This window comes from Pipra filicauda, unplaced genomic scaffold, assembly GCF_003945595.2.
Source record: "Pipra filicauda isolate LSUMZ 115617 unplaced genomic scaffold, ASM394559v2 scaffold194_size2289513_pilon, whole genome shotgun sequence".
Lineage (NCBI taxonomy): Eukaryota > Metazoa > Chordata > Aves > Passeriformes > Pipridae > Pipra > Pipra filicauda.
This window is the reverse complement of record NW_024104303.1, coordinates 1,982,638-2,001,274: the sequence shown is the minus strand read 5'-3', so window position 1 is coordinate 2,001,274 and position 18,637 is coordinate 1,982,638. Positions and strand designations below refer to the sequence as shown.

General features: G+C 36.8%; 1 protein-coding gene across 1 annotated transcript in view; it reads left to right on the top strand.

Annotated features, from left to right (window-relative positions):
• The window catches only part of LOC113988418 (atrial natriuretic peptide receptor 2-like), a 39,997-nt gene that overhangs the window by 11,388 nt on the left and 9,972 nt on the right, over nucleotides 1-18,637 (top strand). Inside the window, exons 5-16 of the mRNA XM_027722003.2 lie at nucleotides 916-1,020; nucleotides 1,622-1,724; nucleotides 3,283-3,428; nucleotides 6,014-6,086; nucleotides 8,323-8,470; nucleotides 9,921-10,007; nucleotides 10,255-10,398; nucleotides 11,265-11,386; nucleotides 13,025-13,166; nucleotides 16,016-16,064; nucleotides 16,988-17,092; nucleotides 18,039-18,158. Of these exons, the coding sequence (XP_027577804.1) occupies nucleotides 916-1,020; nucleotides 1,622-1,724; nucleotides 3,283-3,428; nucleotides 6,014-6,086; nucleotides 8,323-8,470; nucleotides 9,921-10,007; nucleotides 10,255-10,398; nucleotides 11,265-11,386; nucleotides 13,025-13,166; nucleotides 16,016-16,064; nucleotides 16,988-17,092; nucleotides 18,039-18,158 (1,344 nt within the window). The remainder of the gene's footprint in view (nucleotides 1-915; nucleotides 1,021-1,621; nucleotides 1,725-3,282; nucleotides 3,429-6,013; nucleotides 6,087-8,322; nucleotides 8,471-9,920; nucleotides 10,008-10,254; nucleotides 10,399-11,264; nucleotides 11,387-13,024; nucleotides 13,167-16,015; nucleotides 16,065-16,987; nucleotides 17,093-18,038; nucleotides 18,159-18,637) is intronic.

Sequence of the window (18,637 nt, the reverse complement as noted above, 5' to 3'; positions counted from 1 at the left end):
TACTGGCTATCTTTTTGGCTTTTAGCCATCGCTGTCTCTGTTCAGGGCTGCTCTGCTGCTGCTTTCAATGTCTTCTGCTGCTGCTGACAGTAAGGAAACTCTTCCAGCTCTTGATTACGGGACCTGGTCCAGCTTTGACACTATACTGGGTCTCCCGTAGCCTCAGCTGGGGGCTGGGGGCCCTTGGTTCCCAGAGAGGCTCACTGGCCCCCTGCTTCTTCCTGGCTCAGATCATGGCTACCTACCTCCTAAACTATCTTCACCACCTTCTCTTCTGTTTCTGTGGGTATGTAATTTCCGTAGGACGCGTGTGGACTTTTGACTGGTCCAGTATTATCAGTGGGGCAAATTATTGCTACCTCAGAGAAAAGGTTTTTCAAACCACCACACAGCCAAAATAGTCCTCCATGATTGCAGTTGTAGGAGATTTACATCTTAAATGGTTTTACTGAGAAATGCTGTGCAAACAGACAATGAAAAGGTGCATCACTTCCTCGCTAAAGAAAAGGGAAAAAACCCCTGCTATTTCAAAAGTAAAACTTCAATAAAACCCCTTGAGAAAAATATTAAAAGTGGGATATGATTCCGGTTCTAATACAGCAATTTCTGAAAAAGTGAATTAGCTTCATAGGGTTACTCATTCTGTGAGTACACCACTGGGGCTCATGTATTTTAAAAGGTAACAATATTTGTGACATTTTAACTCAGTATAGGAACAATTGCTTGTCTCTTATTTTATCTTTTATTTTGTCACAGAACAGTGTTGCTTGGGTTTTGGCATATTAATTGATTTAGCTATAAAGTATCATTTCATTTACTGTTTGAGAGCATGAGTAATTTTGAGAAGGTAAAAAAGAGGAGCTAGGACTTCCATTGTGTTGTGCTTTACTGACATAAGCAATATGTCTACTAAAGGGTAAAGGAGGAATTTGTGGTCCATGGATCCCAGATGATGGTCAGATATTTACTCACACTTTGTCTACTGCTGGAAAAATGAGCCAAAGAAACTGGACTACCAAGGTAAACTATATTTATTACATATAGCATTTTACTTGGTTTACTCTTTTCGGAGCTTACTTGCTAGTAATTTAAAGCACTTCATTTATATGCTCCTCAACCATTTATTTATGTGTTATGTGTGTAAATGATGCATACAGCTGAGTAATACCGATTCCCAACTGACTTGACTTGAAAGCATCAGTTTTATGCCTTATGTAGTTGGTGGAAGTAATGGGGATGGGAGGAAAATGAGTCCATTTAAGGCCAACACTTACAATATACTGCACTACTGACTGGACTGTAATGCAGGTTCATATGATCATTATGGGGTTTCTGCCTGGCAGAAATAACAGAGAAGCAAACATGGCAGAATGTACAGGCCTAATAGCCCTGCGTGGTGAAAAGAATACACGCCAGGAGGGCAGTCAGATCTGCCTTTCTCATAAAGGCTGTCTCTTCTCCTCCATTTTGCCCACACAGTGAAGTACACCTGCCCTTCCTGATTCCGGAAAACATGCACAAATTCTTTTGAAGGTCATCACAGCTGGGCAGTTCTTGTTGTAAAGCCTAGTGTATGCAAGAGAAACTTTGATGCTTGCTGCTTTGTTCACTTCTTTGGCAGGTTGTTTTAGTTCATGCGGGTGTGACTTCTCTCATTGCACACATCCGAGTCGGGAAAATGCAAGCTGCTCTGGAAGCAAAAACCACAGTCCTTCCTGCAGTAGGTATGATATAAAATGAAAATGTGAGGGAATTGCTTACTGACTGCAAATCTGAATGCTTTTATTATTCGTGTGTGGTAACCAAGAGCAAAAGTACCTCCTACTGCAACTTAGCATTGAAAATACACAAATGTCTTTCTGAAATTCTTCTTCACATAATACTGAACATCCAAAAAAGTGTTTGAGCTTCTAACATGTATTAATCTAGAACAGCAGAAAACCAGTCTTGTCAAATAAGTAAGGTGATGATCAAATAGCATGATCAATGGCTTCAGGTACTACAAGGCTTGTCTGCAGTTCATGGGGATGTGAGAATATTCTTCTAAAAAATGTTCTGAGAATCTGGACACTCTTCATCTGAAGAGGAGCAGACAAGCCTTAAGCAAATTGGATTGGTAGAAATCCGTATTGGTTCTCTTTTTCACATAAAAATAAAATTACTCCCAAAGGCATCAGTCTTTCATTAACTTTAGTATAGCTGTATGAAGGGAAGAAGAAATAACTGTAGCAATTCTCTTAGCATTGTAAAATGTAAAAATTGGACTTTGTTTAATAAATTAAACACACGACCTGAAGAAAAATATTGGTTAAGATAGGAATGTCATCACAGTACTTGTCAGCTACTCTTCTGGAAATCTGAGAATATATTTCCCAGTGTTATGGAAAAATAAAAAGGACTGAAGCAACTCCAGTGTGAATGGAAGTATTTAGCTATAGAATTTTCTATCCATTTCAAGGCAACAGTAGCTGAGTTTTCCAGGAAACTTACACTTTATCAGAAAAGAAATGATAAAAATGCAGCTCCCCTCAGACAGAAAGTGACTTCTGTTATTATCCTGGCATTATACTGGAATTAATGGGGCTGAGACAGAATTATTACTGAGCAGTGGATTTTGTTTTGTTAAGGCTTTTTTTTTTTTTTAAAAAGTACATAGTGACATTATTACATTGAGCTCATCTCACAAGGCTGAAGTACAGCATGATATTAGTTTAGTCAGAGAGGTAAAATTGAAAGACCATTCAGGACATGGGGGAAGGAGTTTTGTCCTTCAGGGCTTCTGTTTTACATCCCATCAGATGCTGTGGATGATTTATATAAGATCTTGGAGTAAAAGAAATCCCTGTAAGATTTCTTTCTGCAGTTCCCAGTGTATTCTGCTGCTGAATAAGGGTCACTGGCTTCTGGGGATCACAAGAGCTGGATTAAGTATAAAAAATAAAAAAGGAAATGCCTGCCTTGAAGAACTTTGTGTTTCAGAGAAAAGCTCCATATGAACAATGAAAAACACAGTAGTAGTGATGAAGTGTTTTATACACAAAATATGTCAAAGCCTCTGATGTAATTAACATTTAATCTGATCAAAGAGATCCTGCATCACTTCAGAAATTCAGATTGCTCTTTCAGTTGCTGAGATGATATCTCTGAATTCTTCAAAAACTATTATTTCTGGCACTCTGAGGTTTCCTAGCTCAAGAACCATGTGTTTAGATCAGGATACTACCTCATAAATGGATAAAACTGCCTTAAAATATTCTGATACATGTTTCCTTTTTTAATCAGTCTGTGGAGATGGCTTTTGTGAGGAAGAGGAAGGCTGTTCTATCTGTCCAGCAGACTGTGGGGAATGCCCACTTTCTGCTGATGCCAGGATAGCAGTTGCCTTACCAATATGTTTAGTCTGCACTGGCTTCATTTTGACAGTCATGGTAAGTATCCTTTCTCTCCTCTTCTATTTTTCTCTTGCTTCCATGATTTTATTGGATAGAGTGGAGCTCTCTCTTAGTAGAAGGATAGAACTTCTTCATCCAGAACCTCTGTGCTGTGAAAGAAAGGAGAAAGAAAGGGAAAAAATTATTAAGGCTTCTTTGTAAGAGAAGTCTCATTGTGTTAGAATTTTCATTCTGTAGAGAGAAGATTACAGCGGGGTGGATATATCATTGTAAAGGAGGAAGAGGTTTTTCAAAATGGGAAGTAGGGGATCCCAGGAAAGCAAGGGTACCTTTCACTCAGAATAAAACTCTGTTACGAAATTAACTGCTTAAAAATCCTATGGAGGCCAGAACTCTAAAACTATTAAAAAACAATTTAGGTAAATTCATTAGGGGACTAGATCCTTCAGGGGTCATTAAATCTCAGAGTCCAAATACAACTTGTAATGCAAAACATTCAGCTTGAGATATTCTCAAAAGAAATCATGGGAAGAGAATCTTTTTTTTTTTCTGTTTTGGTTGACTGGGTTTTTTTAATAGGTTCATTTTCTTAGTGTAGCTGAACCAGCTTGGTTCAGTTCAAAGGGATTAATTTTGCATAGTAGTTATCAATTATTATAACAGACTCATGAAGGAAAAGCAAAAAGGGAATGAGGAGTGTATGAGTAATCGAGAAGCAGTTTTGTGTGTCTTTGAATAAAAAAGTCTATATAAATAGGAGACAGCATGGTATTATGGCTTATTACTTCACAGTGCTTCTGGGAAAGATGATCTATAACCTTTATGTGTCTGCATCTTGGAAAAAAATACATTTATGATTTTCTTAACAAAGATTTAACAGGTGATTATGGCAGTTTTAGAGTCATTATAGTGATTATGTACCTGTAGATAATTTGTTTGGAGCTTGGCCCATAAGTCCTGTAAAACAATAAGCTACTCTTTCCTCAGGAATTCCTTCTCTTTCTATCTTGTGCTGCAGTTGCAGTAGGCAACTACACTGAGAGGGAGTGAGCAGGAGAAGGCTGATGGTCCACAAACTGAGGTACTAAGGGATGCCTGAATCACAATTAGATTTTTTTCTCTATTCTGTGCCTCACTCTGTGGCTTTGTGAGTTAGGAACACAAGCAATGTTGAGAACTATTTGAGTATTTATAGTTCACAAAAAAGTTGTGACAATGAGTTTATGGTAACTGTCCTGTGAAATCATATGATCTGACAGAAATGTGTAATTGGACAGATGAGAAATTCAAAAGGTTTTAAATAACAGGCATTTGCATTTTAGAAAGAGCAATCCAGTTTCTTGGCCTTACATAGGCTTCTTTAAATGTCTGGTAGCAAAATTTAGCTATTATTTCTGCTATTTTTCTGCAGGTTTTGAGTTTATATTTTTTCTTCTTACATTTCTGTACACATTTTCCTATATGTATAATGATATGGGAATGATGTAGTGATAACTTCTTCAATAACAGCAACTTTTTTTAAAAAAACTTTTATTGGTTTTATTGTAGCAAGTTAGGAAAGATTATTTTATCCAGTTTGGTTACTGATAAAATTTAAAAAGAACCATCTGGAAACTAATGCCTTCTTTAATCATTCAAGTAGAAGAAAGGATTCGTTTGATATCAAGTTTGATATTCGTTTGATATCAAGTGTCTATAGCAAGCCTGATAGTCACTTCCTGATAATAAGTCTTTGTACAGTCATACCTCTACAAGATAAAAGTAGGTTTCTTTCCTCAAAAACCTTTTGAAATAAATGGGATGAAATAATTTGATTTAATGGGCTCTATATTTGCCACGAATTTCTCCCAATTATGTCGATACAATTTTCACATCATGTTCCTTGTGTATGAACTTGTCACCTGTTTCAGAGAAAACATGCATCATTCCTAGTATAATTCCAGTCTCTAGGAAATGCTATAATGATGGTAAAATGCTGCTTTGATTTGACATTTAAGCATTGACTGCAGCCATTAAAACTGTATAATTTAAACTAGTGCTCATTTGAAATCATGTATTTATACTTTGTATATTAGTTTTTCATGTCAACTCTACAAAAAATCAGCTATTAGATCAATGCCTTCTTCACTGATGCTTCAAGTAGCCAGAGATTCCCTACCTAATACTCTTTATGCTAGAGTACTTGATATAATATGGCCTAATTTGTAGACTGGGGGCTTGGAGTTGGGATGTATTGTGTTCTTGTCATACACTTACATAGCATAACACATGTTCATGACATGAGGGGATGTGAACCACTCATTTGATGTCCAGGCTGAAATACAAATGCATAAACATTAATAATAATGGAGAGTTTATAGCCAATGCAAAATATGACATGTAATTACTTTTAGAATATAGACTGTACAGTGCTTAATATATTTATTATGTGCTGTTTTCTTCCAAGCCTCTTATTAATACATTTGGTTCAAACGTTATTCATAAGATGTATGTTGAATGTTTAAATATCAGATTTGGTTTGGATACTTATACACTTTCATATTTGATAAGAATAATCTCTGGTTTAATTTCTTCAAAGGCATTGGGGCTACATTAGGAATGAATTTGATTTATTTTTGTAGTGGTTTCAATATCAGAAACAAAAGATGCTTTGGGATGAAAGTTGGATTATAGATTTCACCTGCATCAAACAAGGTTAGTAACTTGTCATTTTGATACTGTGATCAGTTTCTTTAATAATTTTGAGAAATAATCTCCATTATAAGTAGATTTTTACATTTCAAGGGTCTTACAAAAAGTGAACCAATCTGTGAAAGACATATCCAATGTTTCATCCCTGTTACCTCTGTGAACTGGTCACTGATGTTTCTTTCTTGAAGCTTCAGATGTCAAAGTTATTTTAAATAGTTTCCTTCTTTTTATTTACATTGATTTGTCAATTGAAAAAAAAACAGATGCCAAAATAAACAGACAACTTCTGAACTTGGACAAAATAAATTACAATTATTTCAGTGAGTGTATCATTCTGTATAATTGGTCTCTGACTAAGTTGCCCCTGAATTGCACAAATATATTATGATATAACATGATCATAATTTCTCTCAGTGTATGCTATCTGTGACAGACTTCCTGCAAAAAGTAATTCATTGTGGCCAATGGGTTTTTTACTATTTTATCTTCTGACTACAAGTCATGATTTAATTAGTTCTAATTAAATAAATTAAGAATAAATTCAGATCTTATTATATGCTTTACTGTGCTACGCTTAAAATAGGCGTAGATTATTTACTTTGCTGTTTCATGATTTGGCATTCAGAAGGAAAACAGTACCTAGATCTTCAGAAAGGGTAAATCTGTAGAAATCTGCTGAAGTTTGTAGGCCTGTGCTGATGCACACTCTCTCACTGTGTGTGTCTGTGAGGAACTGCTAAGCAGATGTCTGCTTTATCTGTGTTATGTTATTGTGTTGCTAGTGTCAAGATGTTCTTGTGATAATATATAGTAGGGATACTTTCAGCCTTAATTTTTTTATAGCTTTGATATGATATTCTTTTTGCTGTAATAAGAAATTTTGGCTTAGGAATTAATTTGATTACATAAATCAAAATGAATTTAAATCCAGATTTGTGAATACAGAAATGGAGGAAAGTGTCTTTCAATATAGCAAATGTAAGAAGACCAAATTTTCAGCTAATAGTGAACCAGAAAATGTCATAAAGATCACACATGAGGAGAAACATTGGAAAGAGACTCAGAGAAACTAGAAGCATGACCAAAAAATAACACATTAAAAATTAGTTTGAAAAATCAAAGAAGAAAGACAAGCTTTCTTGGAGAGAAGACTGCGAATCAACAATATTGTTTAAGACCTAGGAGTGATAATTAACAACTTAATGGGGACTGATAACATTATGAGATTTAGTAACAGCCAGTACGTCTTCTCTGGATAAAGCTGTTCAGAGCTACCCACTGTAGCCTGAAATGCACAGTTATCTAAATGGAAACAGATCATCAGTGTTCTACCCAGGGTATGTAGCCTGTAAAATGAAAAATTAGCCTTATTTTTTCAAGATAACTTCTCTTTTTTTTTGCTTTGCACCACATATAGAGATATAGATGTACACTCTTAAATACACACTCTTATTCTCAAAGCTGTCTCAGGGATTTCTAATATATTTCTGGGTGGAATGCTGTAGAAAGACTTAAAATGTCAATGCAATTTTGACCTGCATATGGATAATACTGTGGTGTGGGAACATGGCAGTTCTAATCCAAGCTGAGATGCTGAACTTTCTCAGCAGCATTTTATTGGATACTTCTACCAGACTTGAGAGCTCTCAGCATTTCTGAGACTAATTGGCTAAATCTGGATTTTAATTGGACATGGTTAAACAATATGTAATTATTAAATTTGTTTTGAAGTATCTTTGTCACCCTGAGTTGGTCAACAGAGATTAAAAAACATACATCGAGATCACTGTGTATTTTTTTCATCTTTCTGCATTGTTGCTCTTCTCTGACTTCAGTCTGGTGTCAGAATCACTTCCCACATTCTTGTCCTTTACAGTCTTCTAGGAGCTCCAAATAGACTTGTTAAAGTATAGCACAGGGCTTGCTCTCCTTCCCTGGGTTCTGTCCTCAGCATCTATGTAGCAGCAAGGGCTAATCATGTCAGGAGTAGAGAAGTAAAAATTGCATCAGATCCTGAAGATTAGTGAGAAAGATCTCTGGCAATGAATCATCTTTGGAACTTTTTTACTTTTTATGTAGCAGTCACATCCCAGGCAATGGTTTTCTGTCTTAAGTGTTAACAAGAGCAGCTGAGATGTAAAGATTTGGAGAATTCCCTTTATTTGTTTGCCTCTGGAGTCTCTGCCTGTGCAATAATAGGCACCTTCAGGTGATTTTTCTCATCCCACATCCCGTTTAGATCATGTCATGTGGACAGTAACAGGAAGCATGATGAGTGCTCCCCCAGCACCCAGTGTCTCCAACGTCAGCTGTATCACTGCTCTGAGCTCCTGCACAGCAGCTGCCAACATGTCCAGGAAACAATACTTCACCCAGACTGGAAGATAGTAAGTCAATGTATTACTATTTTACTTCAGTGCCTACTATATTACAATTCCACCTTGAATTTCTGGTTCTTGCCACTTTACTGTTGAATAGGCAGTAAAAAAGCTTCAATTTTTCTTGTTAGGCCAAATCTGGTAAGTTAAGATCATCATCTGACTTCCACACCAAATATTGGCTGTGGAGTATTTTATATGCCAGGCTTCTGGTTTGTCTTTCGTTTCTCCTTTTCTCTTAGGGACTACAGTCTGCTAAAGAATGGTCCTTGCTGTTCAAACATATTTGGAACCAAGGTTTTTGTGAAGCCCTTTTTCTAAAATGCAGGCAGAGCACAGCTAGGTTCTCTACACTAAAGAGTGGCACCCTTTACAGCAGCATGTTAGAAATCTTGTCCTTAAACCAGCTAATGTGACTGAATGTTCAGAACATTTCACCTCTAGATCAAATTATAAGGGTGCACATCTATGTAGACAGATGGCATAGGCATATCTTGCTATCCAGAAAGCAATTTTCCCCATAAAAGTAGTATAAATAAGGGGTAGGAGGGGAACACATGCAAAGATGGAAGCAATACCTACCATAGGAACACGTAGGGTAAGATCTGTGCTTTGCAGGAAAAAGAAGCTTACTTAGGATCATTGGCAGGGGAAACAGCTGCTTTTTCAGCATAGATTGTGGAAAATCACAGCCACTTCACTGATGTAACACTGTGATGTAGCACTGATCTTTTATATTAGGCTTTTTGCTTCTTCTTTCTGAAAGGTGACATTTTCATCATCATCGTCATTATCATCTTCCTCAGATGCCTCATGGTTAAAAATATTCAGCAAGGGTGAAAAATGTAAGAATGGGGCATTCAGTCTCATTGGCAAAGCACCTACAGCTACTACACCACAGACCCCATACTCTGTGTTTATATGGTGGGTATCACTTAAATTCCTGCAGGTATCTCCATTGGATTCCTTTAACAAGGAAAATTGCTTTGTTGTCTATCAAACTCAGCTGCTTCATTGCTGAGAATGCTTAGTCCCATGAGAGCAGAAGTATGTGAAATGTCAGTGAGGGATCTACAGAATGGTAGCCAGAAGTCATGGATAAGGAGGGATGTGGCTAAATGTGTTTCTCTCTCTCTGACACTTCCTTTGCTGCTACTCCATCACTGAACTGCCTCAACTGACCTTAACGCTCACAATCCAAATGTTGTTCACAGATCAAGATTGCTTGAATGCAATCACTAATTCTTCCTTTGTCAGGAGAAACAGGGAAATCTGAATCTATGTCAGCTGTCATAGATTCAGATTTACAACCACATATGGAAATGCTTAAATTCTCTGCCTCATCTCTAATTGTATGAAACTGTTCCACTCTAGAAAGTATATCTTGTCCATTTTTGTAGTATTGCTGGCTTAGGAATTTGGTCTAAAACTCTATGAATAGCATTTCATTCTGTTTCAGTGATGGTAGAACAGTGGCCATAAAGAAAATAATGAAGAAAGCATTCACATTGTCTAAATCCATACGTAAAGAAGTAAAGCAAGTGAGGTAAGAAGTGAAATCTGAAAAGTGTTATTCCTTTTTTGACTGGTTCTTTCAGGTTTAAAATGTGACCATAAATTCATATTCCTCTTTCTTTCAAATTTTGGTTTAACACCAGATCAAAATCTCCTTATTCCTGTCTTACTTTTTTCTCTACATTGTAAGACAAGGCACTTTCCATCTACCGTATAAAAAGCAGGAGGCACATTCATCAAAATTGTCATTATGCTGTGATTTCTGTTGAATTTCACAGGGAACTTGACCATCCCAATCTCTGCAAATTCATTGGAGGTTGTATAGAAGTCCCAAATGTTGCCATTGTCACGGAGTACTGCCCCAAGGGAAGCCTGAGTGATGTGCTCTTCAATGAAGACATTCCTTTGAACTGGGGTTTCAGGTAGGAAACAAAGTTTTGAGAAGATGAATGAGGCATACTGTGATATATGCTGCTTAGGGAAAGATGTTAAATTTTAGATGATGTTCTTGGAGAGAGAGGCCCGTACTGTGATATGGAGAGAATGAAGAAGCAAGCAAGCAAGCAAATTCAAATATTCAGTCCAACTTGTCTTCCATTTTTTTTGATAAATCATATGTTTAGTGCTGATCATGCTAAGGCAAAGACTTTTCAACTCTTGCCTAGAGAGACCTGCAGAAACTGCTCTAAAACCTTTTTTCCCGTGTAACTTAATTTTGTTCCCAAATATCTTGAGCATCCCTATTTAACTAAAGATAACTGCACCTTTGTTTATGAAGACATATTGATTACCTGGTTAGCATATTTACAAATGCTTTATTATACCTACCAATAGAGAGAATGAGCTCATACTGTTGATGAAACTTCCACAAAGGCAATGACATTGTTTTTTGAAATTGATCTTCTTGTCACACCCTTTCTGCTTCTGCTTTATGTTTGCCTTCAGCAAAGAAAAAGATTTTGAGGAAAGAAAACTTCCAAACAAAGTGAGGAAGTTAATAAAATTGTTTCTCTTGTAAACATTTGAAAATGCTCCCAAGGATACAAAAGTACTGGCAATTTCTAGAAGACACTCAGCTGTCTTAATAGAGGCTAAAGGCCTGCAGGCTCACACAAATGAGTGGGAGTTAAGGGCTTTCAGCCACCCACCTTAAATATTTTGGAAAATTGAGCATGGGAACACAAATCGAAAGCTATAAGGTGTGTTTCTGTAAAATTCAGTAGGCTTTGGAGCCACTCTTGACTGAAAGTTTAGTGGAAATATCAGCTTACTGACTTTTATCTTTCAGGTTTTCTTTTGCTACTGATATTGCACAAGGAATGGCTCATCTTCACCGCCACAAAATGTATCATGGACGGTTGAAGTCTAATAACTGTGTGATAGATGACCGGTGGGTTTGCAAAATTGCAGGTAAAAAGTAGATAAGAAAAAAATTTCAAAACTGTCTGCTATCCCACTAATGTGTATAGATTTCACACTCAACACTCTTTCCAAGTGCCTTCATGCTGATGTTTCATGTGGAATTGCCAACTGTACCAGACTTCAGTAGAAGTGGCCTGTACTGAAGTAAGTTTCATGTTATATTATCAAGTCAAGTTAATTAATATGTGTCACTGATGCATTCATCAGACTGCACAAAGGATGGAGTTTGTCAGTATCAGTCTGAGGAGAAACTCTGCCTCATTCTCAGTTTTGATACAGCGAGAAAACCTGAGCCATGGACAAAGATGTGTAGTAATGTTGACTGATTGGTAAACACAATGTAGTTTCATGGAGAAAAATAGACTCAACTCAGAGCTTTTCAGTCCTTTACACAAAACTGAATTGTATTCTCCCAGAGACAGAGCTACAGTTCTGGTCTGCTCCTGGTACAGGAAGACAGCCTGTGGAAGCAGGAATGCCACTGAAGAGTCTAGTTTAGTTTGCAGCTGCCAAGGCAAATTAAGGCAATGATCATCTCTTCTACTTTCTCTCCAAAGTTATCACACCCTCTCACCCATAGCCATCGTAAAGGAAGCAGCAACAGATTTGTTTTTTAATGGAATATCCTATGACTAAGGCTTCCACACAGGGCCAGGCCTGCTTTTCCAAGTTGTTCAGTATTCTAGTGCCTTCAGAACTGCCTGCTCTGCTTAAAGTCTGTTCTTGAGAAAAGCATAAAAAATAGACTTAGTTGGATTACATCAGCTACATCACCTTAGCACAGCTCGTCTCAGTTAAATAGGATCTCTGTGAAATCATTCAGAAGTTATATAGTTCCACTGTAGCAATTTAAAATTTTCATGGCTTATCTGGATGTGATAATATCAAACCAACATCACAAATAATGAATGTGGGAGCTATTTGAAAAATTACCTCCAACATAAAGAACTAATCTCTAAGACCATCTTATTTAGAGGTCACTCCAGATAAAAGGAGACATCTGCATCCAACCTTCCCATACACAGCAGAGTGCTGTTTACGTAAGAAAGAAAAATGAAGTCGGTTGTTTTTTTTTCCTTCTCACCGATTCTGAGTCATATGCTGAACATCCCTTCTATATTAGGCTAGAAATATAGATGGAAAGATGTTTCACATCTATGCCGCCTTTGTTCTGATGCTAGTGGTGTGCAAGTAACACCCACCATCTGCTTTTCAGTCGTTAGTCTGTCTAACTAGTAATTACTTTAGCAACCTGCCACCAGAGATAAGTATCAAGGGACAAGGTAGAACAAAAACCTGCATTTACAGGCTAACTCTTGCACTGAGGTGAGACTATTATCTGAATATAATTTGATAAAATCATAAAATAATTCTGATTGGAGGAGGTTACGTAGTTCAACTTCCCTGCTGTTTTGCAGTCCTACCTATATATTTGGTTTCCAGTCGCTATATTTGCAATTGTTTAGGGAGGCAAGACCACCAAAAACACACTATTTCTAGACTAACATGTGTATTTTAAATAGGGAAAACTAATTCCTTTAGACTAGTTATGTTACTGTCTACTATTGCAGGCGTTTCAGTGAAGTACCCACTGAATAGTTTGTTCCCTGTTTTCTTTCACGCTAGATTATGGTTTGCAGTCATACAGAAAAGAAGATTCTCCTGAGGGATCAAGCTCATGCCAGCAGCATTTGATACAGATTTACACAGCTCCTGAAATACATTCGCTTTCGGAGTTTGAACCCAATTCTATGACAGATGTCTACAGGTAGTTAAGTTTTCCTGATCTTGCACTTAGTAACCTCATCTTGAGTATGTTTAACTGACAATTAAGCTCAGTATAATTCTGTTGTCACTCCAAGTATATGTTTGATTGTAGTTTTTAGAAGATTGGTCCTGGAATACAAAATAGCACAGATAACATAGGATCTTCTCTTTCAAGGTAGATAACCAAATACTGCATTCACTGAATATACATGGAAAGTTTGCCAAATGAATTATAAGGAGTCACTATAGACTGGTAGATAAAAAGGCATAAAGATGTGTTACTGTCTATCCATCCATTTTTCCTGTTGCTGTTTCTTACGAGAAGGTGGATTATTTTCAATAATGGCAATACTTTAAAAGTTAGTAGAACCAATGTTCCAGGATGTCACAATAAACATATGCATCCATAATTTCATAATTAGTGTCTATACATTATTTGCTGCATATACACAGTGACATTTTTGGTTTACAGAGGAAAAAATAAAGGTCAGAAGAAGAATAGATGCACTAGTGAATAGCTTCATCCCCTTCCTTTTGAAAGCTTTTATAGAATAGCATTTTCCAATGGCTTATTTGGCTATCAAGTTTAGCCCTGCCAGTGGTGGATAGCTTCTACACAACCACTTTTCAGATAAGTGGGATTACAATTGTAAACAAGTGTATACATATTAAATGTGCTAGAACACTATTAATTTTAATCCATTCTGTCAGGTTACCTAAGCAAGAATTTGAGATCACAGTAGTATTTATGTCTATAGGCTTAAATACGTCCTGAGAATTTGCTTCAAAATGGTTCAGCTAAAGTAGTTTGAGATTGTGTTGGTATTTCTGGCTACCGTCATTCGTCCTGTGTCAGTCTGTACTTTTTCAATATGGAGTGGTGTTAGAAAGTACTGTACTCCAACTAAACAATAATTTTGGGGTTGTCTCATACATTCCAGTTTACCATTGCCACGAAAATGTTTCCTATCTGTTCTCACTTTGCTCCTGTTTGGAAAAGATATTGTTACTTGACTTTGCAGGCAACTTGGCCTCCTGAAACCATTTCTAACCAAGGGTTCCCCTTAAAGTAGTCTTAAGATCTGCTTTTCTCATGTCGTACATGACTACAATGAACTTTTGACAGACTCAATGAATCAATCTTGCTGTCAATCTGTGTATTTGCAAAATCCAGATCTACTCTTGTGGTACTGCACTTGATCCTTTCTTGGTAAAAAAAAAATAAAATAGTAAGAGATAAAATCAGAAGAGGGAGAAGATCAACATAAAGACAGTGAAGATAAAGATGTACCCTATATGATTAAAAAATCTTCTTATCCGGGCTATTTTTCAGAATTTGCCTTTTAACAAATTTTGTGTTTGATGATAGGAGCAGGGGTTAAGCTTTCCTGATAAATGTATGTGGGCTCACTCGCCAGCGAGCGGTGACCCAGTCTTGAAATCCTCAGTTTTTATCCGTGCAAAAATTCCATTAATATTTCTGAAGATAAGGTCCAAATAAAAAATTAGTAGAAACTGCAGGAGTGAGACTTGTAATTTACTGTACTCTTACAGATGAATCACTTGCTCTTGAATTTCTCTGGGGAAAGTGTTGGTCAGACGGGAAGGCTAAAATGGAAATGAGAACAGGAGCACGAAAGCAGCTCCTGATTTGAGCTGAAGAGGCTGTTACCACTCACAGTTTCTCCGAGATCAGCTCCCCTTGATTTCATTATGTGAATCTTAATGTCCACTATGTTAGGACTTTATTGAGCAGTGCTGAAAAAGCTGAATTGAATCAATACTGCTTTATCAGAGTTACTATCATCTAATTATTCTCCTCTAAAATCTGTTTTAGCTTTGTTGTCTCACCAGGTTTGATATTGCTTTCTACTACCAAATCACCCCAAAATTAACAGAAAAATCTCATCGGATTAATTTCTACAGTATTCAGCATAGTTTATATTTATTATTTTATTTGCCAGTGGTGGTCCACAAGTGGACTGAAAGACAGATATACATATACCATTATGCAACCAGAATGTCTTAGAGAACAGAGCAACCATCAGCAACACAACAGACTGCAAACCAATATTCTCCATAAAAGTAAATGTTACCAAGCACAGCTGCATGCAGGGGGTTAATTATTACACTGTTTCAATATATAAAGAGACGAGCATCTTTGTCAGGCCTGTTGGCTGGAGGAGCTGCTTGCTTCTGAGACATCACTGTTCTAAAAGGTCTCTAGTGGGTTCAGTGAGGAGGTTTAACACCCAGTTGTTAGTGTCTTTTTCCATTCTTCTTCCTTGATGAATATGTTTGACCTTGGTTCAACTGAGGAAGATGATGATGAGGAAAATATAATTCAGAAGGAACAAGCAGACATGTCTACTATAAAATATCTATTCTGGACACACTGTGTCATCCTTGACTTTATGGAGGTTTTTTAGACAGTGATCTGTGCTGAAAAGAAGCCAATCCTCCAACTGATGGTCACGATGAACCTACTCCTGCCCCTTGATTGGAGCACAAATCAGTCCTCTCTGTTTAACTGGATTATGTACACATCTCTGCACATATCACCTCTGGATTCCATTAATTCTTCCAGAGAAAATTGCTTTGCTATCCGTCAAATTCAAACTCTTTATCTCTGGGCTTGATAACTGTGAGAGGATAATGCTATGAAACGTTTGGTAACAGATTTCTGAAAACACAGAGCAGTACACACAGCAGCACTTTTGCCATCCTTCCTTTTGAGATACTGGGCTTTCAGTCATACAACAGGGAAGAATAAGAAATCATGGAAAGAAGAAATCACTGACTCCATTGACTGTTATTTCATTAAGATTTTGCTTTGTTTTTATTCTGCAGTTATGCTATTATTTTACTAGAAATTGCCACAAGAAGTGACCCTATGCCAGTAAGTAAAGATGAACTACCTGTGAAATTTGCATGACTGCTTTGATTCTGTTTCTGCTGAAGACATAAACCAAACTTTGAGTAACTGCACCTTTGAGTTACTTTTTGAGTACACATTTTCCTTGTGATTTTCTCGGTGTTAGTTCAGTTCCCATGGAACATTGCAATCAGAGCTTCCTCATACACCTACCTCTCTTCCCTTTCAGACCCTTGAAGAAGAGCAGATGATAAAAATAATGTGGCTCCAAACCTGATTTTTGATTAGTTCTGTGAGGCTTAATGGTGGCAGGGAGGGATGTAGAGGGAACATATGTCCTAATATCTTCCTTTTTATTCTATTCTTCCTTTTCCTGCCATGCAGGAGCCCTTTTAGTGGAATCTTGAGTGCTAGAAAGGCAAATGAGCTTCTCTCCATAAGGAAAATCTCTATTTTGCATGTGTCTTGTGATCAGTGCTAAATGGCAAATACACAAAAAAATGCACCTTATAATTGAAACCAGATGGTCTGGATATGTAACCATGTTGTCTCTGAAATAATTTGCTTAACAAGAATTGTAACAATGAAGTCTTGAAAACTACCATTCTTCCAATCATGACAGTTTGTGATAGAGCAATGTAGGCCTTATGATTTTTAAATGTTTCCCAATATCTTGCCAGGTATTCAATTGTTTATCTCATATAAACACTGAGATTAAAACCTTTCAGCCATGAAAAAGCTTTTAGAAAAAGTGACCCAGTTTAGACTAGTTATATGCTTTTTTATCCTTTTTATTTTCTTTCTTGCACCCTTATGTAAAGAAGCAGAGCAGGAAGTGATAAGGAAAGATGTTATATAAGTAATGATGGTAATACTAATATAATTTCAATGGCTGGCATGAAAACCACGCCACTAATTTCAACATTGTTTAATCCCCTTTACTCTAGAAAGATAGTATGCACTCAGCTGAATATTTTTGGTGCCCACCTTTGTCAGAATTAATTTCAGGAAAGGCTGAGAATTCTTGCCCATGTCCCACAGATTACATAGAGGTAAGTAAAATATAATATTGTGTACAAAGATTCTTTACTGAAGTGAATTTATGACATGTCCCAGAATTTTTATGGCAGTATGTAAATAAACCAGAAATCAAGAAGTACTCCTCAAATAAGGAACAATGAAATTATTTAATATCCTTAATTAAAAAAAAAAGTCATTGCGATAATGAAACATTCAGTTCTCTCCAGTTGAGGGTGTAATAGGTTATGGTTTTAATATGCAATCATTGATTTTTGTGCATTTTCATTTTATTATAAAGTGTTGAATTCCATACATATTTTATGTCAGTAATATCCATTTAGCTTACTGGCAGAGGGCTTTCAAATAATGAGGTTTCTGCCTCAGGCAAAGTATCAGTTTGGTTTGATTCTCATGCAACAGATCTGTGTGTTCGGTAGCCCCAAACTGCCTGATAAAGTACACCTCCCCCCTACCTCCATTTACTTAAATTAGAACAAGATTATGGTGTCCTTACTTCAGTTTAAGTGCAGTATAACTGACTTTGATGGTTTGTAGCTATCTAAATGTAACAAACTTCTCATTAGCAGAACTGGATTTTAGCCGGGAGTTAACATTATTAAAAGAGTAGTTGAGTTTTTAATCTTTTGTGAGTTTTGTGTACAGAGAAGTCCTCTGAAAACTGTATGAGTTCACCAGCATAACACTATCTTAAAACATAAGACAAGAGCTTAAGTACTGTTCAGCAGAAGAAATGTGCGTATCTAATTCATGATTTCCCACAGGAGCATTTTTATGAACTAACATCCTTTGTTCAGCAAAAACCTGTAGAATTCCACAGACCTCAGTATATCTCTGACACTTTTCCTCAGCTGCAGATGACCGGTTTGTACAAAAAAATAATAGTATTAATTTAAAAACTGCCTGCACTTGGAATGATAAAAGGCTGTTTGCTTTTGTCACTCTTTTTTCCTTCTGCAGTTAATCAGAAGATGCAGAAAAAATAATCCATCCCAAAGGCCTACATTTGAACAAATCAAGAAAATGTTGTACAAGATGAATCCTAATAAAGTTAGCCCTGTTGACATGATGATGACTCTGGTAACTTTAGTTTTTTATTCCAATCCAAGTTAGTCTGCTCACTTGCAATCACTTTCACCTGTATCCTTCAGGTTTGTTTTTTGATCTCATACCCCTTGTTTGGTGAGAAAACCCAGTTATTTGTTCGTCTCTGGTCGGCTAATTGTAGCAGTAGTTCTGCTTGAGACACAGCTTTCCTTCTCGTTCAATTTCTGTCGTTTTTCTTAACTTTCTCAACTTCTTTGGGGCTGAACACTTTCTTCAGTCAAATGTTGTTTGGTGTTTAATGTGCTTACAGGATACTATATTCCCCTTTTCCCATGACTCAGTGGTCTTACAGCACCAGGGATATAGAATCCTGGCATGCCACAAAGAGCATGTTTACAGATGCATTTTGAGCAGAGTATCTCAAGGCCATGAGCAGAGAAGGGAGATTCCTGTTCCCACAGCCTATTACCCCACACAGAAGAAGGATATAAGAAAGCAAAATGCAGACTAGC